The following is a 27414-nucleotide window of genomic DNA, read 5'->3' as shown; positions in this document are numbered from 1 at the left end:
ATAAAAAATTAAGAAAAAATACAGACATAATTAAAACAAAAGAAAATGACAAAACAACAAAATAACTAAATGTACTAAATTACTTAAAAATAACAACCAATTGTAAATATTAATAAAGAATATAACATTATCCCAAAATAACAGTGATTCAGATTTATTTGTAAAGTGCTTTTCACTGTAATATATTGTTCTAAAGCAGTGTTATAAAATTATTGCATTTTATTGATTGATTTTTTTTTTTGTGTTAACACATCAGCATAGACAGACAGGCCTTAAAATAAATTGTGTGAAAATCTGAAACCCCATTATATTGATATTTGATGTGGATTCTTATTACACCCATATATAGTCGTGGTCAGAATTATTGGCACCCTTGGTAAATATGATCAAAGAAGGCTCTGAAAATAAACCTGCATTATTAATCCTTTTGATCTTTTATTTTAAAAAACAAATTCACAAAAATCTAACCTTTCATTCACCTAAAACAATTGAAAATGGGGGGGAAATCTCATTATGAAATAAATATTTTTCTCAAATACAATTTGGACACAATTATTGGTACCCCTAGAAATTCTTATGAGTAAAATATCTCTGAAGTATATTCCCATTCATATTCACAATTTTGAGCACTCCAGGGGGATTATGAACATGAAATTATCCAGCCATGGTTTCCTGTTTCACAGAAATATAAATAGGAGGGAAAACAAAGCCCAAATTCCCTTAATCATCCATCACAATGAGAAAAACCAAAGTATATATTTCTGATGTTCAGCAAAAGATAATTGAGCTTCACAAATTAGTGAAGTGGCTTTAAGAAAAGAGCTAGAGCAGTGAAAATTCCCATTTCCACCATCAGGACAATAATTAAAAATTTCCAATCAACAGAAAAGGTTACGAATCTGCCTGGAAGAGGACGTGTGTCTGTATCGCCCTAATGCACGGTAAGAAGGAGAGTTTGAGTGGCTAAAGACTCTCCAAGGACCACAGCTGGAGAATTGCAGAAAATAGTTGAGCCTCGGGGTCAGAAAACCTTTAAAAAAAAATTGTCAAACAGCTACATCACCACATGTTGTTTGGGAGGGTTTGAAGAAAAATTCTCCTTGCTCATCCAAAAACAAACTCCAGCATATTCAGTTATCAGACACGACTGGAACTTCAAATAGGACTGGCTTCTATTGTCAGATGAAACTAAAAAATTAACTTTTCAGCAGCAAACACTCAAGATGGGTTTGGTGAACACAGGGATAAAAAGTACCCCATGTGTACAATGAAATATACTGCTGTATTTTTGATGTTGTGGGCCTATATTTCTGCTGGAGGTCCTGGACATCTTGTTTAGACACATGGCATCATGGATTCTATCAAATACCAACAGATAAAAAAAATCAACAAGTGACTGACTCTGTTAGAAATCTTATAATGGGCCATGTTTGGATCTTCCAACCGTACAATAATCCAAACACAAACCTCAAAAACAACATAAAAATGGGTCACTGAGCACAAAACCAAGCTTCTGCTGGCCATTCCAGTCCTCTGACCTGAACCCTGTAGAAAATGAGTGAGGTGAACTGAAGAGGAGAAGCACCAACATGGAGCTGTGAATCTGAAGGATCTGGAGAGATTCTGGATGAAGGAATGGTCTCTGATCTCTTGTCAGGTGTTCTCTAACCTCATCAGGCATTATAGGAGAACATTTAGAGCTGTTAAACTGGCAAATGGAGGTTTCAAAAAGTATTGAATAAAAGGGTGCCGTTAATTTTGGCCAATGTGTATTAGAGAAAACATTTATTTCATAATGATATTTCCCCCCATTTTAAAATTATTATCATCCAATGAAAGGTTAGATTTTTGTGATTTTTTTAAATGAAAGATCAAAAGGATTACCAATGCAGATTAATTTTCAAAGCCTTCTTTGATCATATTTACCAAGGGTGCCAATAATTCTGATCACGACTGTAGTTCATATACACGTCAAATGTTTGAACACACATGCCTGGATTTATGTTTGTCATTAGCTTAAATACTTGTGATCTATAAAGCTTCACCTTAAATGTATGCAAAGATTATTATTTTTCTGTATTTTTTAAATGAGTGGTTAGGAAAGGAAAAGCAGCAACAAGTATGTGAACACTGAGAATGAACTCAAATGAGCTCAAATAAGAAAGTTTTGATGTATTTATCTAAAATTCTTAGCATTTGAAACTTTTGGCTGACTTTATTCATATAAAGAAACAAAATGAGTGTTTGGAGGCCTCCTCTGAATCCACACAAAGGTCTGTCTAAAGAAAGACCGTCACAGATGTAAACTGCATCAACTTGACATTGCTCTTCCTGTGCACCGTTTCTATGAATTATCAAGTTCAAGCATTGAGTCATGTTTTCAGCCTCACTTTATAGAAAATTATTGATGAAGACATGAAAGGCTACAAACGCCCCCTCGCAGAACCTGAAGTCTTATTCATGTTCGGTCTTCAGTTCCCGTCATGGCACAATACAACCGTTTTCATCAATCGCAAATCCATCTCAGATTCATACATCTGCAATAACCACATATGAATCCACTTTTCAGTTAATCAGCAAACTGAAGATGACATCGTTCCTCCTCTTTCAGAGGCTGACAATCAGGCCGCCGGTCTATTAATTTGGCATTGCACTCGAGAGCTACTCAACCTGATTTATGTATTCTTTTGTCTTAATATTGATTGTCGGAGTAGAGGAATGTAAACACAATGTCAAGTGATTCAGACACATCAAAGCCGAACCTGGCACGAATTCAAGATCAAAGCCGGGCCCACCGGCAGCCGCTTGGCCAGGGGCCAGTGTGCTCTAATGAGCTGAATTAACATGTATTAATTCTGACCTTGTGAGGAGCAGACAGATGTCTCTTATGAGAGAGAGTTCAGCGCACACTTCTTTGTTCAATACACACATTTAAAGGGGAAGGTCTCCTGCTGCCTCCCGCCACCCGCATCTGATTATTAAAGACGTGCTCCTTCAAATGAAGCAGTTCATAGTAAGAACAGGGTGTGTAAGGGGTTAAATGTTAGACAATGCAACATTTTTGACAAACAACACAAAATCAGTTATTTTTACCAAAAGCATTTGGCAATAGAAAGGTTAAACAAGTGTAATATAAATTTTATCTTGGGAAAAAAAAAGTGTTATTATATCGCTTTCCAAGAGTGCTGATATTTCATATAACAGCACTTGTATTACATCTTTAGTCAAAAATCAACAAGCTGGCCATATTGTGTTTGCAATGTACACTGTAATGCAAATATTTGGGGTCTTTTCATCAAATAATGCATAACGGTTTCCACAGAAATATGAAGCAGTACAACTGTTTTCAACATTGATAATAATAACTGTTTCTTGAGCAGCAAATCAACACATTAGAATGATTTCTGAAGGGTCATGTGACACTGAAGACGGAAATAATGAAAATTCATGCATCATAAATGTAATTTTGCATCATAAGAATAAATTAAAAATACATTAAAATAATGTATAAAATGATATATATTATTTATAAAAAAAAAAAATGGTAAAGTTACTCAGTAATTACTAAGCATCATACTTTCTAGCATTAAATATCAGTAAGGCTCTGATTACCTGAATATATATATATATATATATATATATAATTGTATAAATCTATTTACATTTATTTTTTATCAAATATTTTGGTTTACATTTCTAAACTAGAATATGTTTATTTGATAATTAAATAAATGTATATATTTAATTGTAATTATATATTATATATCATTTAAATTGAATACAATTTTTGATTTAATTATACATCTATTTAAATTAGAATATTTTTAATACATTTTTGGGGGTTTACATTTTTAAACATTTCAGAATACAACATAATTATATATTATATATCATTAAATTCAATAGAATTTTAAATTTAAACAAATATATTATTATTATACATTTTTTGGAGGTTTACATTTTTAAACATTAAATATATATTAAATACATATATACATGGTTTTTCCTTCTGGAGCATCAGTGAGCGTTTGAATCTTCTGTAATAGTTGCATATGAGTCCCTCAGTTGTCCTCAGCGTGGAAAGATGGATCTCAAAATCATACAGTCATTGTTGGAAAGGGTTCAAATACACAAAAATGCTGGAAAACCAAAGAATTTGTGGGACCTGAAGGATTTTTCTGAAGAACAGCAGGCAGTTTAACTGTTCAGGACAAACAAGGGACTCATGAACAACTATCAGTAAACAAAAAAATCACAGCTGTGGATCATTCAGGTAACAACACAGTATTAAGAATCAAGTGTATGTAAACTTTTGAACGGGGTCATTTTTATAAATTCAACTATTATTTTCTCTTGTGGATTATATGTATACATCTTTTATGTGAAATATCTTACTCAGGTCAGTACTAAATAAACAATAACATGCATTTTGTATGATCCCTCTTATTTTGGTAAAATAATTAACATTTTGCAGATTCTGAAAGCTGTATATAAAGTGACTTCAACTGTATATATAAAAAGAGTGCATTTGTAAAAACAGATAACAGGTTTTTTTGATTAGGTACAAAATTACTAAAAAAATACTAGCTAACTAACACAATAAAAACAAAATAGCATAATAAAAAACGATTTTTGAAAAAAAAAAAAAAACAGAGTTATCTGTTTTTGCAAATAAACTCTTCATATATATACCAATTACAAGCTCAATAAAATATGAAATGTGCAGTTAAATTATAAAACCACAAATGCCATTACTGCTTAAAATACCAGCAAGGTGTATTCAAGACACAGTAGAAGATAAAATGCTAATGCAATGAAGTGCAACACAATTAAATAATGTCTGAACTCATCAGGTAAACACAAAATTGTGCTGTGCCTGCAGCCCCACTGGAGTTAACAAGCACTTTTCCAAGAATTGACTTGGAGAAAACAAGCTTGGGAGAATAATCACAGATATCTTTCTCCAGCCAATCTCTCTAACAGGCCAGTCATATTAAAGTCACTCAGCCTGGCTCGCGTAGTGCGTGCGTGTGTGTGTGTGTGTGTGTGTGTGTCGGTGGGCGTATGGAGAATAGGCCAGCGCATCAGAGTCCTAGCCTTAAGGAGCCAGGCTTTCTCTGTTGTCTGACAACTCATTACCTTTAATTTGGTTGATGGGTCTAGAGCTAAGGGTACACACAGAGACACGGGGCCCCAGAGAGCATTGCAGGGCCCGGGATGATGCAAGCCATATTTCTCGCTTCTCTAATGACTGCCGAGCAAAATAAAATATAAGCTTTTGTGTGCATGTGTGTGTGTGACTGGCAGGTCTGTACCTCACCTGAGGGCAAAGAGGGAAATGAGCAGTCAACGTGTGTCAACCTGTCTGTCTGCATGCTCGCACACACACACACACACACACACACACACACACGTGTCACATGATACATCTGACAGAGGGGGCAGTGCAACCATATGCTGTTAAAACCACTCATAGTTGAATCATATGGGAACCAGCACACACTGTAAGACATCATTAAGCAATTAGTGATAATGATGTGTTGCGTTTCCTCAAACTTGACTTGATTGGCTGTTGCTGGCAGGGTGAGGCGCGTCGTTTACAGCTCTGGATGGAGTGAGTCTGAATCTTGTTATGGCACATTATTGCAGCTCAATATTATTCATCCAGTGAACACACACAGATAACGTATGGGAGCATGGTTATACCTGCCACTGAGGTCTTGTTTTTCCCCCCAAGGTTTATATAATCAAAATTGTGAAATAACTGCATAATATTAAGCCTAATTTGGTGCTGCAAGGTATGGAGGCTTGTTTCCACTACAGGCTAAAAAAATAAAAATGTAAAAAAAAAAAAACTTTTTATCTCACAACTATGAGAAAAACATCCTAATTGTGAGATAAAAACTCATAATAATGAGAAAAAGGCCGAATTTGCAGTTATCTTTTTTGTTTTTTTATTCTGTGGTGGAAAAATATAATTGCAAGATATAAACTCTTTGAGAAAATGTCAGAATTGTGAGAAAGGTATTACGTATCTCAATTGCAATTCTGTAAAAAAAAAAAAAAAGACAAAATAGTGAGATGTAAACTCAATTCTGAGAATAAAAACACCAAACTGTGAGATAAAAAGTTTCCTGTGGTGGAAAAAAAAAGAATTGGAAGACGTTAACTGGGAACCAAAATTGTAAAATGTAAACTTGTATTGCAACAACTCACAATTCTGAGGGAAAAAGACCAAATTGAATATAAGCTCACAATTGTGAGAGAAAAGTCAGAACTTGGAAAAAAAAAAAATCACAATTACCTTAATTTTTTATTCTGTGGCAGGAAAAAAAACTGAATAGCAAGATGTAAACTCAAAATTGGAGATGAGATAATGATTGCCATGACCAATCAAATCAAAGTAAACAGAATGTTCACAGCAGGGTTGCCAAGTCCCCAGTTTTGTGCTGCTTTAGGTTGATTTCTCCCTGACATATTGCATATAAATTCTATTGGGCTGAAATGCTTGAATTGAAAAATGTTATATTCTACTAATGATAAAATCGCACAAGATGGTAGCCTACGTTTTGCATAGGAGCGTAGCCTTTGAGCTGTGTTTTACGATCACAACAATTTCAATGTGACTGTAAAATATTTAAGTATGGAAATATATTTAGAGTTTTGATATTTGGGATATGGCCACTTTTGACTACTATTGTGCTAATTCTGTTATGCAAACCTGGCAACCCTGGTTCACTGAGGCTGCTGAGAGAGAATTCAGAAGGTTATTTGACAGCTGTTTTACGAGAAAAGAGTTAAAATATCGACTGAAATAATTAATGTTCTCTATTTTGAACTGAAAATATAAAATTTACATGATTGGTGTAATGTAATTCGTAAGCAGGCTCAATTTTGGGACCTCGGTGGGTATTTATAAAGCCCTGTGCACGGCTCTGGCTGCGCGCGGTTGTTGTGAATAATTGAGCATCAGTGGGTCGCCCCGACTGACTCTGAGGCCTCGCGTTTGGTGAAATAATGTAAATGTTATGAGAGGGATTCCTTGATTTAAGTGTGACGCTCCCTCAGGAACACGAGGTCTGTCAGGGGTGTCACCTCCGCCCTGTTTCCCAGCTGAGGGGGAAGTGAAAGGGACCTTTCTTGGCATCTCTGCCCATTTCTAAAGTCCCTAAAAAGCAGAGGACTCTACCTTGTGTATTTTTCACTAATTGAAAAGCCTAATGAGCTCCCTGGAGCTCCATCCTATTACCGCGCGCTTAATTACAGCTCCAGCAGCGGCTCGCCAAGCCACAAATAAAGACGCAACGCGAGAAAGTGAGAGAAAGAGAGAAGGCAGGGTTTGACCTGCTTTTTGTCGTTGTTTTGGGACTTTGCATTCCAGGAAGGAACAGATGTCTATTATTTTTTTTAAACCCGTGTTTATTTTTGGCAGAAATTATTGTTGCTCTGGCTCATCTGTTTATTTTCCAGTGCGGTTTGCCTAAATTCCACCTATTAAAGATTTAACTCTAATTCCTCTTATATCAGCAGGGTTTCTCGAGAAGATTATTATGCTATCATTGTGTGCTCTAGATGATGTTTTTAGAGGAGTATTACAAAATCCCTGCATTTTGAGGTAACATTGTGGCGTTTCCCACGAATATGGTCACACTCGTTCCTTGATTTGTTAGAATTGAATCCTATTAGAACTAATCACATATTTTTTTGTCGTGAAATATTAGATGCACTTTTATTTATCTAATAAACTCAAAAGTCGTAACACATCCAGCTAGACGTATTTTATCAGTTTAATGACCAAAACATAATATTGAGCAGTCTCCCACATTTTGCATGCAACTGTTACTGCCCCCCCCCCCACATGACAAAAAAGTGACCGTAATTAATAGGGTGAGAAGCCATGAAAATAAAATAGTCAAGCTAATACAGTCAATTATATCTCAGTAAAGAGATTTATCACTTTACACAAGATAAATGCTGCGGTTTTGAATGTTCCATTAATCAAAGAATCCTGAAAAAAAAGCAGTTTTCACAAAAATATTAAGCAACACAACTGTTTCAAGATTATTATCATTATAAGAAATGTTTCCTGAGCATCAAATAAGCATGTTAGAATGATATAAAGACTAGAGTAATGACGGAATAAATTACATAAAGTATATTTCTATAGAAAACAGTAATTTTCAATTGCAGTATTTCACAATATTACTGTCGTACTGTATTTTTATCATCAAATATTCGATGGTGAGCAGAAGCAATTTCTTTCAAAAACATCTTAAAAATCCTATCAACCCCAAACTTTTAAAGGCTTGCGTATTTTTGTTTCATTTATGGGAAATAAATGTTTTATTACACATCAACATTTGATCTCAAACTAACTCACCCTTACTAATTGATATAGCTAAATTCAGATTTTTAACTACTTTAAAGTATTTTTTATTTTATTTAATATTTATTGATAGAATATAAAGGTTAAAAACATTAAGATTTCATTTCCATAATTATTCATGGCTGGACAATTAAAAAAAAGAAAAATAAAAGGACAAGACCCATCCAATAAATAAATAAATTTGAAGACAGTAACATCCATTTTTAGAAACAATTTACAAGTTTTATTTATCAAGTTCACACACTTCAAAACTGGGGTAGAGGGGGTCATTGCAAAGAGGTCTAATAAATTGCCAGTACTATGAATTAAACTCCAAAACTACCATTAATTACAGGCAAGCTTAAAGTTTTTTTGTTCCTTCTTGTCTTTTAAAAGTAGTTTTTAATACATGTATCTGTTCACTGAATAAATGCATCAAATAAGAAACCAGTTCCAAAGTAGACATTACAAAAAATACATTGTTTTATACAGACACAGAAAAGCAGATGATCAAATATTGACCAATAATATTAATTTCCTTTTCACTTATCAAAAAAGTTAACCTGACATCTATTTCTCCAAAAGATAAAAAGCAATATACAGCATTATGTAAAAGACATTAAGAGAGAATTGCTTTTGAAGAGTCAGTCAGCTGATTTGGTTACCAAAGAGAGCGGCTGGGACTGGAACAAAGCATGATGGGAGTGAAGAGCGGCCTGATGGAACGGGGAGGGCGGAGACAGGAGCGAGGCATGCAGGGAAGCCAAGGGGAGTGGCCGAGACAGAAGAGGCGGAGTTGACTGTCTGCCTGAGGCGCTGGTTGGCTGGGAGGAGGAGGAGGATGTTGAAGAGGAGGATGATGAGGAGGAGGAGGGTTTGGAGAGCAGAGGGAAGTGATGGTGGCGGTCGGGTTTGGTGGTGAGTGACAGCGGCTGGGCCTGCTCAGAGTGAGTAGGGGCGGGAGCGGCGGGCGAGGCCAGGGCCGCCGAAGGTGTGGCTGGAGAGTCCAGCATGCTGCCATGAGAGGAGGCCGGGCTGTCAATCATCTTCTCCTGAGGGAGGTACTGCATACAAGGCTTCTTATTCCGTGCCGAGAAATCTGAAAGAGGACGGAAATCACGCAATATGAATGGCGAGGGTTTCTAACTGTTCAGAGTTAATATTTCTGTTTAAACAACAGCAGAGATGAGACCAAATTTACCCAGAAACAGGGGTCACGATACACTCACAGAAAACTCACCTGCAATTTTTAAATCAAGAAATGTTTTATTTATTATAATATTTTTATTCTTTTTAGATCCAGAGATATTTTCAGGACAATTAAGCATATTTAAGAATATTTTAAGGGACGATCACACTACACTTTTCACTCCATTGACTTCCATTCATACACTTTAATACTAAAGACTGGAAATGCAAGTTCACACAAAGACGTTTTGCAATTTGGTAAACTTGAATCTGAAGAAAAGATTGATGTGTCAAGGCATGACCTCTTAGCTGAATTTAAAAAACACAATTCTTTTTTTTTTTTCATTTATAATTGTGTTTTTGCATTTTAAATAATTTTTTAAAAAGGTGCCAGAGAATGTGATTTTATATTTTTTTGTTGCAGTATCCTAAGAAATTTCACAAATTGTGAAAAGAAAATGGCAAGTCCCATTCTTCTGAATAATTCATATTAGATTCTCAATGTAATAGCCATTTTTAAACTATTCTCTTTAAATCAACAAATTGAACAGATTTTTAAATGAAATTTTTTTTTTTTAATTTCCCGCAATACTGAATTTCCATTTTTGGAACTCCTAGACCAAATCAAATCATCTTCAGAACATGGCATGACAAATAATTATAGAATTCAAGTTGATTAGTCAAAGCATCTTTGAACAATACGCAAACGCAATCGATTTAAACCAAACTGGGTGTGTGTTATACTAATTATGACATGACGGTACCTGCACAGTTTTGGCACAGCACCTCCTAGTGGTCAGGAGATAAGCTTTTTTTTCTTCTTTTGAGCGGTTTGCATAACGTTAATAAGAATCTGGTGGAAAATGTACTTAATTGTCATGTTGCTTCATTATTCTTATGCAAACTATTTGATTTTGGGGTGAAATATGACCTAGACATGTTCTTTGCAGCTTTAATGAGATTCACCGATACAATACTCAACACAAAATGGAAATGGCGTTGTGTTCATTTACTGACGTCACGGTACTCAAATGGTGGACGTAGTTGTGGATGAGATCACAATGAAGAGTGGGCTGACTTCTACAATACTAACACTGGCTGTCTAAGAGGACGTTCACACAGGACACGCTCTTGCTTTAAAAACAGCTAAACGGGCACTACAGAAGGCACACTAACATACAACCATCACAATAAACACTTAGCATGCTTGCATTCATCAGATTGGTCCACGGTTTTAAACGGACACTGATTCACTGAACTGACATGGCCTCTCATTACTAATGGCGCAAGATGATGAAAACGCAGCAAGATGTGGCGCAACTGCCAAAGACGTCCATTTGTTGCATGTGTCTGTAAACCAATGATTAAACAATAGAAGAAAAAAGACTGTATCCTGTGTGAACAGCCACTAACCCTGCAGACATACTATACCTGCCTGTGCTAGCACTGGACCTCATAAGCTGCATGTTAGCAAGGAGGAGAGAGCGCGGTTAGAAATGGACAAGGCGAGAGAGAAAAGGCTGTGCGAGTGTGTGTGTGCGTCCTCACCCTCTGGTGTTGAGTCTGTATTATCTCTCTTCCTCTTCTTCCGCTTGCCCTGAACAGCAAAAAAACAGAAAGAGAAACAGAGGGCGAGAGAGATGGAAATAGAGTTAGAGCAATAAATACAGAATGAAGTAAAATAATAATACAGAATGGACAAAAGCATAAAAGTGCAGTTATATAATATAAAGAACATTTGGCACGTTCCATGAATAGGGTTTAAAATTAGGCCTAATATTCTTTAACAAGTGAACAGTGAATAGAGGTAGTGAAGCGTTGTCAATAATATTAGCTTGCTCGTTTTCTATTAGGTTTGTGACTGGCTAAATGCCAGTCACTGTTTTCTCATTCTAGTAAAAAAACATTAAATAATCATCCAAATTAACTAGACAAGTTATAATATAAAAATAAAAAATAGACAATTTATCATCCAAGAAAAACAGAGTAACAGGGTAAACGGTCTAGTTATTGTGAATTAAAACTAAAATCATAAAAATTGTGTTACTTGAAATAAAATAAACAATAACTGAAATAGTCCCCATTTCTAATTTAATTTAGTACTAAAATAGCTAAACAAAGCTGAAATAAAAATGAATAAACTATATAGATGTTTAAAAAAAAATCTAATAAAAATGACAACAATTACAAATCAAAGCAATTACTAAAACAACAATTTCTTAACATTTAAAATGAAAAATACTAAAACAACACTGGTTATAAATACACTAAGGCTAGGCTAGGTAGTTTGGGACAGGATGTTTATTAGTTATTAGTGATAAACTCACATTTCCCAAAAATCAAAGAAAATATTTGATGTTTCTTTTCTTTTTTTTTTAAATGAACAATTCTTTTTTTTCTACAAGGATCAGTATACAACAGATTAGCAAAATTATGATGTATGATTTAAGATGAAGATCTGTAAGACCAATAACTATTCTTACGTGATGGTGGTGTATATTTGATGTATAACACATTATTTTAAAAATCATGGAATTAGTCTCTACTGCTTTACAAGAACAGCAAGTGAAACCCAACTGTACCGTATTGATGGAAAGTGGCATTTGACAGCATACAAATGTGAGCGTAAGGCTGTGTGCGCGCACATGTGCTGAAACTGTCTTACTTACATAGTTATCTCGCGCGGACCAGCCAGGGTAGAGTTGAGAGTGCAGCTGCCTCTCTTTCCTGGCCAGCTCGTAGTATTTGGCCTGTTCCTCTCGTGATAGAGAATGCCACTGCAAACACAAACACCACAGTCAGCCAAAGGCCAAAAACACACACATATACTGTACATACACACACACAGCATTTATACAACACACGTACCAGTGTGACCGCACACCCATGCTTTGTGTGTACATGCAAAAATAGTTACACACTAAAGTTCAAAGATATATTGATGTTTTTGAAAGTTTCTTATGCTCCCCAAGGCTGCATTTATTTAATCAAAAATACAGTAATAACAGTAATATTGTGAAATAATATTACAACTTAAAACAACTGTTTTCTATTTTATATATACACATACAGTGATGTGAAAAAGTCCTGATTTATTTATTTTTTTGCATGTTTGTCACACTTTAATGTTTTAGATCAAATAAATTTAAATATTAATCAAAGATAACACAAGTAAACACAACATGCAGTTTTTAAATGAAGGGTGTTTTATTATGAAGGGAAAACAAAATCCAAACCCACATGGCCCTGTGTGAAAAATGGCCTGCATGGCAGAGCTCCAAGACGAAAACCACTGCCGAGCAAAAAGAACATAAAGGCTCGTCTCAGTTTTGCCAGAAAACATCTTGATGATCCCCAAGACTTTTGGGAAAATACTCTGAGGACTGACGATACAAAAGTTGAACTTTTGGAAGATGTGTGTCCCATTACATCTGGCGTAAAAGTAACAGCATTTCAGAAAAAGAACATCATACCAACAGTAAAATATGGTGGTGGTAGTGTGATGGTCTGGGGCTGTTTTGCTGCTTCAGGACCTGGAAGACTTGCTGTGATAAATGGAACCATGAATTCAGCTGTCTACCAAAAAATCCTGAAGGACAATGTCCGGCCATCTGTTCGTGACCTCAAGCTGAAGCGAACTTGGGTTCTGCAGCAGGACAATGATCCAAAACACACCAGCAAATCCACCTCTGAATGGCTGAAGAAAAACAAAATGAAGACTTTGGAGTGGCCTAGTCAAAGTCCTGACCTGAATCCTATTGCGATGCTGTGGCATGACCTTAAAAAGGCGGTTCATGCTCGAAAATCCTCCAATGTGGCTGAATTACAACAATTCTGCCAAGATGAGTGGGACAAAATTCCTCCACAGCGCTGTAACAGACTCATTGCAAGTTATCGCAAACGCTTGATTGCAGTTGTTGCTGCTAAGGGTGGCCCAACCAGTTATTAGGTTTAGGGGGCAAGCACTTTTTCACACAGGGCCATGTGGTTTTGGATTTTGTTTTCCCTTCATAATAAAAAACCCTTCATTTAAAAACTGCATGTTGTGTTTACTTGTGTTATCTTTGATTAATATTTAAATTAGTTTGATGATCTGAAACATTAAAGTGTGACAAACAGGACTGCATATATATATATATATATATTAAATTTATTTCTGTGATGCAAAGCTGAATTTTCTGCATCATTACTTCAGTACATACCTTGAGTCACATGATCCTTCAGAAATCATTCTAATATGCTGATTTTGCTGCTCAAGAAACATTTATTATTATCAATGTTGAAAACAGTTGTGCTGCTTCATATTTTTGTGGAAACTGAGATACATGTTTTCAGCATTCTATAGAATGTCCAAAATAACAGCATTTATTTGAAATATAAATATTTTGTAACATTATAAATGCCTTTACTGTCATTCTTGGTCAATTTAATGCAGCTTTATTGAATAAAAGTATTCATTTATTTTCTAAAAAAAAAAAAATCATCAACTTTAGAACAGTAATGTATATATAAAAATTAGACATACATACATATACACACACACACATACATATACATATACACATATACACATATATACACACACACATACACAGAAGTGAGTACACCCCTCACAAGACACCATCCCCCAGCACTGTGGAGAATCAACAACTGGCAGACGATCTGAATGAGTTCTACTGCAGGTTTGAAAAAAAAACACCATTCACACATCCTGCAACCCCCCTCTCCCCCACACCTGAACTGCATATGAGAGATGACGACGTGCGCCAGGTCTTCAAAAAGAACAAGAGAAGGAAGGCACCATGTCCAGACGGTGTGACACCAGCCTGTCTGAAATCCTGTGCTGACCAGCTGGCCCCCATCTTCACACAGATCTTCAACAGATCACTGGAGCTGTGTGAAGTCCCCTCATGCTTCAAACGCTCCACCATCATCCCCGTCCCAAAGAACCCCAAGGTAACAGGACTTAACAACTACAGACCTGTGGAAATTTGAAAAACTGTTTTTGGCTTATCTGAAGGACATCACTGGACCCTTACGGGACACCCTGCAGTTTGCCTACAGAGCAAACAGGTCTGTGATGCAGTCAACATGGGACTGCATTACATACTGCAACACCTGGACAGACCACAGACTTATGTCAGGATCCTGTTTGTGGACTTCAGTTCGGCTTTTAACATCATCATTCTAAACCTCCTCCTAACTCAGCTCTCCGTCCCCACCTCCGTCTCTCAGTGGATCAACAGCTTCCTGACAGACAGGCAGCAGCTAGTGAGGCTGGGAAAATACACATCCAGCACCCGTACGATCAGCACTGGAGATCCTCAGGGCTGCATTCTCTCCCCACTGCTCTTCTCCCTCTACACCAACGACTGCACCTCTAAAGACCCCTCTGTCAAGCTCCTGAAGTTTGCAGATGACACCACACTGATCGGCCTCATTCAGGACGGCGACGAGTCTGCCTACAGACAGGAGGTTAAGGAGCTGGCTGTCTGATGCAGTCTTAACAACCTGGAGCTGAACACGCTCAAAACAGTGGAGATGATCGTGGACTTCAGGAGAAACCCCCCTGTACTCCCCCCACTCACCATCATGAACAGCATAGTAACAACAGTGGAGTCATTCAGATTCCTGGGCAGCACCATCTCTCAGGACCTGAAGTGGGACATTCACATTGACTCTATTGTTAAAAAGGCCCAGCAGAGGTTGTACTTCCTTCGCCAGCTGAGGAAGTTCAACCTGCCACAGGAGCTGCTGAAACAATTCTACTCTGCCATCATTGAATCCGACCTCTGCACTTCTATAACTGTCTGGTTCAGCTCAGCTACCAAATCTGACCTCAGAAGACTACGGAGGGTAGTCCGGACTGCTGAACGAATCATTCGTACATCCCTCCCCATTCTCCAAGAGCTGTACTTATCCAGAGCGAGCAAAAGGGCTGGTAAATTGAGCCCAATTTGGACATTTTCACTAAGGGGTGAACTCACTTTTGTGGCCAGCGGTTTAGACATTAATGGCTGTGTGTTGAGTTATTTTGAGGAGACAGCAAATTTACACTGTTATACAAGCTGTACACGAGGAGCTCTGTTGATCAGCCAATCAGATTCGAGAACCAGAAAGAACTGTTGTATAAATATATATATATTAGGGGTGTAACGATACGCGTATTCGTATTGAACCGTTCGGTACGAGGCTTTCGGTTCGGTACGCATTACAAACCGAACGATTCGTTGGACTAATCCCATTACATTTGTAAAATAAAAGAGCTTAAAGTGTGTGAAATACAATGTTCTCAATGCCACTAGAGCGCACTCGCCACCAACTGGACAGGGGTGGGAATTACAGTAACAAATTACAATAGATCACCCTGTCAATGTGACGGACATTCAAATTTTTCCGTCACTGCTAAAAAATTCTGTCAATGATAGAAATTTTTTGGTTAATGCGATCTCTGAGGTCACTTGTTTTTATAAAGTAACACTGTCCAACAGCGACACACGCAGGCAAAGTTACAGCGGAGGCTTGCCTCCCTTCGGTTCATTGACTTTCTACAGAGACCTCAAAGCGTGCGGTGACTTTTGTATAAAATAATATATATATAGGCAATCACAGCCGTGCGATATACAGCCATATTGCACGTCTACGAGTGTGATATTGCGTTCATACAACAGTTCGACAGCACGAGTGTGTAAATAAATTAGAAACAACAATGAAGTGTCTTTAAAAGCCCTCTTTTGTGCAGAACTACTTCCTTCAGCCACAGATTTAAATCTAAAGTTGACAGTTTAACAGCTGAGCCCAAACCTCCATTACTAATTCCAAAACGTCACTTTAGAAATAGTAACGAAGGAACGTTGAGTTGCTTCATTGAAAACTTATTGTATTACTGTAGTAAAAGCTTGTATTATGTAGAGGATTATGAGAGAGAAATGGATTGAGCGACTGTGATTACCTGCATCTGATACAGGATCTCCTACAGACAATAAAACATAAGTCTGAAGTCTGTTGTTGTGGATGGTCTTTAAAACAGGTCTATTCGTTTATACTGTTACCAGCACATGTTGAAGTATACTCTTCTCTTGTCTCTTAGAGAGACGCTGTTAGACGCTGTTAATGCAGCGTTAGAAAACTCCAGTTTTTTTTTTCCACTTTCTGTGTGACTGAAGTTAAGACGTTCACTGGCATAACTATTGCGCAAAGTTTGCACGTTGCTTTTGTGATATCCATTGGCTCGCCTTCATGGTTTAAAACAGAAATATTTCCAGAAATATGCGACGTAACTGCAGCCCCCCATGCATATGTATCTTAAATGCAGGGATACATGAAAGAGGAATCAAATCGGTATGCCGCGCTGTCTGAAACACATCTCTTGTGCGTGCTGTACTGGCATAAACCCGAAGCGCGCACAAGCATAGAGACGTGTTTCAGACAGCGCGGCATACCGATTTGATCAACTGCGATACGTTTAAGCCCTAATAGCCTATATGACAGATCAGAGCAATCTTTTACTTACTAATTTAACACGAAATCGCCAAATTGCTACTCGATATCAAAATCGCATACAACGAAAATACGGAATAATTAGAAAAATCATCTCTTTACACATTTTCCCCAGAACTTTCTCGCGACCCGGTAGGAATTCTTCCACGGCCCGGTAGTGGGTCGCGACCCGGTGGTTGGGGACCTCTGATTTATTGAATGATCATATTTACTGTAATAAACAACAACAGACATCATAAAACTTGCTAATTGTTTAGTAATTCAGCCAACTGTACAAAGACAGCGCGATATACAGCATTGAATAAACATGATAATATTTTGCCAAAACTATTTGCTCTGGAACAGATAATAGTTTAATGAGACCAAAGACTGGCCGTTAGATTTACCCAACACAAATTATATCTCGTATTTAACCACAATAGAGACATCAGAGCCAGTGGTAAATTCCAGAAGATCTGGCCGTGGTCAGGCATTTTCTGTGGGTGTAAAGAGCACTGAACGGCCACTGAACCGATGGATCTCCAGTCTCCGATAACGTCGAAGCTAATTTTTATTAACAAACCGCATATTTGAAGTCCAAGCAAGCACATTCTCGCCTTAAACTCTTAAAACTACATTCTGTGACACGAAACTATTTTTTAAATTATAGTGGATTTGGCCGTCTGCTATGAAGTGAGAAAATACGGCAACTTCGTCAAGCGGAGTGATACAAACGGTGAAGAGGTCGAGGAGCTCTGTTGATCAGCCAATCAGATTCGAGAACCAGAAAGAACTGTTGTATAAATATATATATATTAGGGGTGTGACGATACGCGTATTCGTATTGAACCGTTCGGTACGAGGCTTTCGGTTCGGTACGCATTACAAACCGAACGATTCGTTGGACTAATCCCATTACATTTGTAAAATAAAAGAGCTTAAAGTGTGTGAAATACAATGTTCTCAATGCCACTGCGCTCAACAACGCAGCCCAAACGAGGTAACAGGCAACGTGCTGTCTGCCCCACGATAACCTACCTTTCTGGGATGCGTCAAAAGATGATGATCTTGTATCGACGATAGCCAGAGATATTGTCAAAAACATCAATTATTGGCAATATTAGAGTATTTGGCATTTCCAATTAATGTAGGCCTGTTACATTCTTATTTTTATTAGGCCTATTTTCATTATGAAGTTACTTGTATTATTAAATCAAACCTACAATTAATTTGGCCTGCAATAATTACCACATAACTGACATGCTGCGATGATAAGATTAGGCTATTTACTCAATTAAAATAAAAAAAATTATAAAGTATTTTAAAACCGGTCTATTAAGCTATACAATGAATTATAGTCCTATAATTAAAATATCAACACTGCAGTCATCAATAAAAATCAATAAAATAAAAAAGCACCGACTTTATTTCAAGCACCGACTTTCATAAACAACTTGTTTAACACGAAATATGTTTCTTCTCATTTTTTTTTTCACTAGGCAATGTATGGGCCACAAGAGAAATTTTAAGGGAATAAATGAAAACAGCTATAGCCTATGTCGTTATCAGCATATGTTGAAGTAGAATCGTTTCTCGTCATCTCAGAGAATATGCGGCATCGGATGCCGAAAGCTCTGTCATTACTCCATCATTCCGTTTTTACTTTCACTTTCTGCTTATAGTGAATTGACTGAGATTAAGATGTTCACCAGCATAAATATTGCGCAAAGTTTGCATGTGGGCAAATGCATTTGTTTCTGACCACTTGTGACTGGTTCACTCAATATGGGTGTTTATATGAGGACTAAGCGGTTTACTCACCCTGCGGCCGAGGATCTGGTTGATGGCAGCGCTTTCTTTCAGCGTGCACTCGGCCACCACTTTAGCCCTCATCTCTTTCATATAGAGCATGAAGGCATTTAGGGGCTTCTTTATGTGAGGTTTCTTGTCCTCATCCTTCTTTGTCGGGACTGGAGACTTTCTGCAAACACACGACAGGTGGGTCAGCCTTTGTACAGAATGTGTGTGTGTGTGTGTAGGAGTGACAGTGAGAAAAACGGATATGGAGGAGTGTGTGTATAATGGTGGCAAGCTGGTAGACAAAACAGTGATAAACGTATCTTCTCCAAAATATCACCGAGTCATTTGGAGGTGAGAGCGTGAAGCTAATGCTATGAGCCGTAAGTAATAAAACGGGGCTTGTCAGTTTCCATAAAGCTATAAAAAATAAACAGAAGGGAAGTGTGTTGTATGCATGCGCTTACGTATTAGCCGCTGGGCTGAGTTCTCCATTGGGCTCTTGTTTAATAGCCGGCGAGACGATGGCTGGATGAGGGATGCCTGTCTGATGAAGGCCATGAGGATGATGAGGAACGATATGAGGAGAAAAGCGACTGGACATCAAACTGCAAAGAAAAAGCGGCAAATAAGCATTACTGCCTTCTGAAACCAAGGAAAGCACATCTGCGCCCTCCAAACAGGATTTTGGACTTTGCTAGACTTGAATCTGTATTTCCCACTTGAGCACCAAGGCTAAACGCGTTCGAACCACTAAATCATTGCTCTGAGTACATTTACTCACCTGTTCACCTTGCACACCTTGACCTTTAACCCTTTAAGGGACAGTTCACCCAAAAATTTTAATTCTGTCACACGTCAGACGCAAGTCAAAGACTGACACGGAAGAGAAGAAATAGTTGAATTAAGCCGTTATTTTTGTTTTCTTTGCACAGTTGAACCACTGATGTCACATGGACTATTTTAACGATGTCCTCACTTGCCTTTCTGGGCCTTGAACGTGTCTGTTACATTGCTGTCTATGGAGGATCAGAAAGCTCTCGGATTTCAAAAATATCTTAATTTGTGGTACGAAGGTGAATGAAGGTCTTATGGGTTTGGAACGACGTGAGGGTGAGTAATTAGTGACAGAATTACTATGACTCAAACATCCCATAATAATACTCAAAACTCAATGATAAGTCTTATGTTTCCTAAAGCTGATAGATTCTCAAAAATGAGCTATAATTTTTCTCACCCTCAACCTGTATAAGTTTATTTCTTCTGAAGGACATAAAATAAGATATTTTGTTGAAATGTTGGTAACCGAACCGTCGCTGGTACCCATTGATTTTTATAGAATGAAAACTAATACTATGGAAGTCTAGACCAGAAACTGTTTGGTTACCAACATATACATCAAAATATTTCTTCTGTTTTTAGCAGACGAAGGAAACTCATACAGATTTGGAACAACATGAGGGTAAGTAAATTACAGAATTTTCATTTTTGGGTGAACTACGCTGTGTCTAGACTAAAGCACACTCCTGTTTCTATTCATGTGTCATATTCAGTCCAAATAAAGTATCAGCTGAAAAGCTCCTTTATCCGGTCCTGTTACAGGTGAAGTACAGGGTTACTGTGGTAACGCAAAAAGCTTGACACTCCAGACCAAATTCCAAGGAAACCACTTCCTACAACAGCTGAATGGGACACGGTTCTGATCCCAGCGCCTAGAACTTCTACTGAGGCAAACGCACAATGAAGGCCTGTCATCATCCAGAACCAGAAAAAGTGACCAATGTTCCCCCTTCCTCTGACTTTTTTATTAAATGAAATAACCTCTTAATTACAGTTGGCGTCAGCACAAGGATACCAGGAAGAGACTTCATTAACTGCATGTGTAGTTTCCACATGATGACCGCATGAGCTTCTGCAGACTAAAAGCAGTCTCACCTCAAAAGGAGAATTTAGACTGAAAGCATGAATTTCAGTAGAAATCCATGTGATCGGGAATTTCATGTGAGAAGCTGCTGGGTTTGAAAATAATTTCTGTGTGAGCTGTGCTTCATATATTTCTACACTAGTGGGATTATACAATGGATCTTTTTTGATTGTGAAATTTCAGTTATGTTAAATCATATGACTGTCATTACTGTAAAGCAGATATTGCTTTTCAATCCAGGACCAACTGGAAGGAGAGGTTGAATCAAACACACTTAAGTCTCTTCTCAAAGTAACCACAGAAAGTGTAGTCCTTCTGTATCACACAAATACCAATGGAGAAGCGAGCAGGGCCGGGCTTGCACTCGCTTGAACTGACAATGGTTGTAAAGGCCTGGAGGAGGACGGACTATTGATCACTATGAACTCTGTATGAACCTCACCCTCACAACACAACAGGAGAAGCTCAGTACAGATCATTCTTATTTAATCCAGTGCTACCACTAAATTAAAACAGTTCTTGTTGATTCAGATCCATTTAATCTTGAGCGTGTACGATTGCGAAATAAACTCCAAACAGACTCTTCCAAGCATGTGTCTTGGTTTAGAAACAGCATAGTTAAATGGTGCAGCTGATGTACAGAGGTAAAATAGAAGCCTACAGTAAATGTTAAATGGAAAAAAAAAAAAAAAAAAAAAAAAAAAAAAAAAAACTCTTAAAGGTTACATGACCATCCAAAAGAGAAAAATATATTACGGCAATCAGAAGAGAGCAGTTATTTCTCATCAATATCACTAAATTTTTTTTGAAATTAACATACTGCATTTCTCACACAACTTTAAAATAAGACTACAGATTCTTTCAACAAACTAGCAAACAAAAATTAAATGGTAACTTTATTTTTAGGTGACATACTAAATATAGGGATAAGGTTAGGGTTTGTTTTAGGGTTACTTGCTTATAATTATGCATAATTTACTGTTATTACTATAATAAGTACATGTAACGTGTGTAACACCTTAAATACAGTGTTACCTGATTATAATTGAACATTTATCACTCAAAGCAATTTGTACTTGTTTTCAGGTTTCACCATTTTAATTTTGTATGTTGCTAATGCTAATTCAGGGTTGGGTTACACTACTTTAAGGTGTCCTTGTTACAGTGGAATTATACATTTAAGTACTATATGGTTAGGATTAGGGTTACTTGCATGTAATTATACATAATTATTGTTATTATAATAGTAAGTACATGTAATGTGTAACAAGGACACCGTAAAATAAAGTGTAACTCAAGGTTGTGTAACACCTTTGAAAAACTCCTTCACAGAATTTTGTCTGCGTTTTTTTTTTGTTTTTTGTGAATGACAATGAAATGACAACTCGCCCAATCTATTTTCTATATGCATGTTATTAATCTTACTGTGAACGATTAACCTACACTTATCTTTTATATTTAGGGCCTTGTAATATAACTTATTTAGCTTACTTTATCGACCTCAGTTTTTGTATGAAACGTCTACAATCTCAAATTTAAATCAACAACCGATGCATTAAACTAAATCAAAACCACTTTTTTATATATATATATATATATATATATATATATATATATATATATATATATATATATATATATATATATATATATATATTCATCGCAACCTTATTGTTAGGGTAATATAACCTTTAAATAACTTAACTGAAAAAATAAAAGGTGTGCTAAATTTAAATGGAAATACATCTACAAACTCTGTGAAAAGGGGTCTTGCGTTATGGGAGAATCAATCTGCAAAACACACAACTCACCTGGACATAGATGCATTCATGGCAAGAGCTGGGTAAGGGTGACGGAAACCCCCGGCGGTGATGGGATACATGGGTTGACCCTGCCTGAGATGCGCAGAGAGAGACGGTGAATCAGTATGAATCAGTGTGTGTGAGGACAGTATCTATTAAGACTGTGGGATACTCACTGTGGGACGAGCCACCCTAATGGGTGAGGGATCTGGCCCATGGCCCCAGGGGACAGGGGGTAGTAGGGGGACAGCTCTGAGGGGTGAGGGGTCCGAGGAATACCTGAACCAGAGGTACACAGTCTGTCAATGACATGACGGAGGACAAAGAGTCCAGTTAAAACTAAGTAGAGTGTGCAGTACCTGTCTTTGGGTCCAGGATCTCCGGCGAGAGGTGGGCTGGAGGAGTTCCTGGAGAAAAGTGTTCATTGCTGTAGGTGATGAGGGGGGTCAGGGGATGCATGTGAGCATGCTGGACCACCGGGACCTTATTAGACTGAAAGAGAGAACGAGAGAGGATCAGGTCCAGACTCTTTATAAAAGACAGGAAATCAATTACTATTGCTTACAAGTAGGGTTAGTGAGTTAAACAGTTTGAAATGGAAATAATTATAGCAAATAATTTAATAATTCAAGACCAAGTAATTCTATGGAATGCAAAAGTGCCCGTCCACTTTTTTGTTGTCTTGGTCCAGAAGTACTTTTCCCATTATTTTTTCCCATAGGGATTTAAAAAAAAAAAAAAAAAAAGTATTCTTTCAAGAGTGATAAGCCATGAGCCAAACCATCCAGCTACAAGGTCAACCACAATTTCTTTGCAAACTCATGTGAAATGTTATTTTTTCTACCAGGAATTCTGATGTTAAACACTATTATTTAAAATAAGTATTTAATAATCTGGGCTGATAGTCTTAAAAAAAAAAAAAGAAAAAAAAAAAAAAAAAGCACATACCATTGATTAACAACATATAAATTTATATGTTGTATATATTATATTTTACATTTAAATGCATGTGTAATAAATGTAGGAATCAAACTAGATACCCATAAAGCACCGTTTACTCAATTAGCATCTTTGTTCTTTTGTTTTTAGGCTATTTGCTTTATAGCTTGTAATGAGTTTCTTTGCTCTTTATTTTACTACCGACTATTTACTTGTCTTGAATAACTGAGAATCTGAAGTAAATACTTGAACATGACTTAACTGAGAAATGCTTGAAAGACACTTGCCATTGTTTCAACTTAATAAGTTGTGCTGTGTGTTTACCAGAAGTGTGTCAGCTGTAAACTACACTGGTCGTGTTAAAAATGGTTGTTTATGTATGAGAGGATATATAATGACGAAATATATCAGTATGCATGTGTGACATGCATGAAGCATAAATCTGGCCGTGCTCCAAGGAATGCTGGGAGAGCTTAGCTTCACACCCAATGCCACACCAAAGCCCTGTGTACACAGCATGTACTTCACTACACTCACTCAACATGCATGATGCACACGTACAGCATGTGATTATGACTCTCAGTTAGTGTAATGAATCCTGAATCTACACGAATGACTGAAGTTGCACAAACTAGTTCACCTTTGTCTTTGTTAGCAGAAGCGAGCGAGAGATGTTGTGGTTCGGGCAGCACATCTGTAGGACTGAGGAATGACTGCATCAATATTTCATCATCATGAAAACATTGCTGAAACCACAGCGATGTGATTCTGGAGTTTGCTTTACAAGGTGAGGAAAGAAAATATAGACCAACTCACTCGTCACTCCACAACCTTTATTTCTATGACAATCTAATCTGGTGGCCAAGATGATGTTGAATCCCAACAGTTTGGGGTTTTATAGAAGAACTACTTTGGGTGTTTATTTTTAAAAGTACAATGTGATTTTTTTTTTTTTTTTCCGATGTTACAACACTGATATCCCAGTGTGATATGGAAAGATAGCCGGAAGACCAATATTTCTATTATTATTTCATACCCTAAAATTAATAAAATGGTCGGTTTTAATATCTAAAATATTGTGGAAAATATAAAACTGATTAGAAATAAAATAAACTGTTAATTTAGGCAACATTAAATGCACAAATGGTGGTTGCACTTTACAGTAAGTGTACTTGCATGTATTTACAATGTATTACAGTATACTTAAGTACTGGTAATACAAGGTACCTACATGGGGTAGGGTTTGGTTTAGGGGTAGGTTCAGGGTTAGTACCTAGCTATTACCTAATAATTGTAATTACTACAATTAGTACATAGTATGTATATGAGAAACAGGACTGTAAAATAAAGTGCTACCCAAATGGTTATTAATTTTGAAATCTGCTAAAGATTATATTTAAGTGTACCAGTGGTTCTCAACTTCCAAGGGGGCCCTCAAGCTTACTTAAAATGATTTAAAATAAGAAAAACAAGCATTAAAATAAAAATAAAACCTCAATTCATTTATAAAATCTCAGTTTTCAACAAACCAATGATTCCCACAGTTTTGAAAAATATATGAGGTAGCCTCATATCAAAAGTGTGATTTGTGACCTGGAAAAAGTCATAAATTAATACAATCTTAAAACACCATGGGCATTTTTATAATATACAATATCAGTATACATTTTCTAGTTATGTCCAGCTTTAAATTACATTATTTGGAAATAAATGGTAAGCAAATACCATTTAAAAAAATCCTTATCCTTAATTCTTATCCAGTAAATCCAAAATAACTGGAAAAATCATAGGGCCTTTGATTATTGTTGTCCACAGTAGAATCTTTGGAGTCAAAAATGTTGAAAATCACTGCCATAATTGACAACAAATGTAATTTAAATATGAAAACTGAGTGTGCAAAAAATGACAAAATGAGTGTGCACAATTATCCAGCATTGGCCAATATTCTATATTGTACCAGATAATAAATTAAACACTACACCTTTAAAGTCGCAAGTGCATTTGACTTAACAACATGCTTTTGAATGCAACAATGTTCAATAAAACACAAACGGTTGATAAAAAAATTTATATGACAGGTGTTTGGAAGAGATCCTGGTAAAGTCAGCTGAAAAGGAAAGTGGAGGAAGTTATTTAAAAACGAGCTCTTTTCTTTTGAACAAGTTGATCAATGTTCTATAAGACTATGAATGGTGTCTTAAATCTCTTAATTTCATGTTTAATATCTTGTTTTCTGACGTCTTGATCAAAATCCTGTCAACAGGGGGCAGACTACAGTGGGGACGTTCAATCTGTGGCGCTGAAAGACCCAACAGCTTTAAAATTCACTAACAAGCTGTCAACTATTTCCCAGCAGCCACTGCCAAGTTGAGGGCACTTTGGTATTCACTATCTACAGGGCACGAGTGTGAGAGTACGTGAAACATCAGAGCTGCAGAAAGGAAAGCTAAACGGCGTTAGTGTGGGTCTGGAGCTGGCAGAGGTCTGTGGCGGTCTGGCCAAGAGGGCACGGCTCTGCTGGGCCGGGCAGAGGACAGCGGCCTGCTGTTGGCCGTGGAGGCCGTGGTCAAGAGGGTAGGAGGATTTCGCTCAGCCAAACATGATTCTCAATCCTTCACATCTGAGATAAATTACTAGGCAAACAGCCCCTGGGTACAAGAGTAACCAACAAACCAAACAACCTCCTGAGCCCTGTGTGTGTGTGTGTGTGTTGCTCTTTCCTTTCCAGTGGGAGGTTCTGAGTCTTTGAGGAGTCTTTTCAAAAAAAGGAGGAAAGAAGAAAAAACAGGACAGAAAAAGAAAAAGGAAAAAAGGAGAATGCATGGCATGCTGGGATAGCTGAGCCTTGTTTGTCACTGAGGCAGGAAGCGGATGTAAGAGTGGGCAGAACATGACATCAGCATTTAGAGGGACACACACACACACACACACACACACACAAGCAAAGACACAGAAAGCTTAGGTAGACTCTTTGTATTTTCAGTATTACAGCAGCTACACACAGAAATACAGTACAAACATAAACATAACAATAGCATAATTGCTGAAATTTAATGACCGTTAATTTTAAACTAAAAAACTTTTTTAAAAAAAGTCAAAAGCTTTAAAAAAATGCTTTAAAAGACATTAAATTATTTTTAAAGATATTTAAAAATGTTTGCTGAAAATTGTAAAAACACAAAAAAAAAAGCTACTTGTATAAAATTGCGTTTTGAGCGGAAAAAAGGCTAAGCCGCGTCACATTTTAATAGGCTGTTATTCAGAAATGTAGGCTAAGATGCCAGTAAATCAAAAATGTTTACAAACATTATAAACACCGTTATTAGTTTCTCTCCACAACAAATCCTCTAAACTTAAGGATATAGCCTAATTAAAGGTGAAACTGATGCCTACCTCTCTCACTCGTCACAAATCCAAATGTTTCCATATTCTCGACGTATACTAAAATATTATTTATTGGCTTTTACTTTCATCGACGTAAAACATCATCCTTCACATTTTATTTTGATAATGAACTGGCTGCAATGTCGCAAAAATGTGTGTCTTTGTGCGTCTGCAGGGCCGGATTTACCTTTTATCGTGCCATAGGCAAAACAAATTTAAAATGGAACGATAAAATAACGTTATTAACCGGTTAATGGCCATTTAAAATGTTCAATTCTGTTCGGAACTATAAAATTTGATTTAGTTTCTGTTTCCGGTTCTGTTCCAGTCAAAATTAGTTTTCGTTTTCGTTCCTTCAACCGGTTCAGAGCCCTGCTTTTAAACAATATTTACAAAAAAAAACTGAAATGAAAAGCAAACAAACACAAATACCTAATGATAAATATCCAATAGATTCTGGAATTATTTTCAGTCATTTTTTGATGGGAAAATTAGGCAGATTCGAACCTGCACAGCCAGCATGAGCATCACACATT

At 36.9% G+C, this 27414-nt stretch overlaps 1 protein-coding gene across 1 annotated transcript in view; it reads right to left on the bottom strand.

Annotated features, from left to right (window-relative positions):
• Positions 1–8581: 8581 nt before the first annotated feature.
• The window catches only part of LOC306849818 (transcription factor 7-like 1-B), a 61077-nt gene continuing 42244 nt past the window's right edge, over positions 8582–27414 (bottom strand). Inside the window, exons 6-13 of the mRNA XM_079385143.1 lie at positions 22915–23047; positions 22732–22834; positions 22565–22648; positions 19297–19437; positions 18854–19013; positions 12223–12330; positions 11102–11150; positions 8582–9464 (exon numbers count right to left, since the gene is read on the bottom strand). Of these exons, the coding sequence (XP_079241269.1) occupies positions 9010–9464; positions 11102–11150; positions 12223–12330; positions 18854–19013; positions 19297–19437; positions 22565–22648; positions 22732–22834; positions 22915–23047 (1233 nt within the window). The 3' untranslated portion in view covers positions 8582–9009. The remainder of the gene's footprint in view (positions 9465–11101; positions 11151–12222; positions 12331–18853; positions 19014–19296; positions 19438–22564; positions 22649–22731; positions 22835–22914; positions 23048–27414) is intronic.

Source organism: Barbus barbus (assembly GCF_936440315.1).
Source record: "Barbus barbus genome assembly, chromosome: 29".
Taxonomy (NCBI): domain Eukaryota; kingdom Metazoa; phylum Chordata; class Actinopteri; order Cypriniformes; family Cyprinidae; genus Barbus; species Barbus barbus.
Note: the sequence above shows the minus strand (reverse complement) of the source record. Positions and strands in the feature narration are given on the sequence as shown.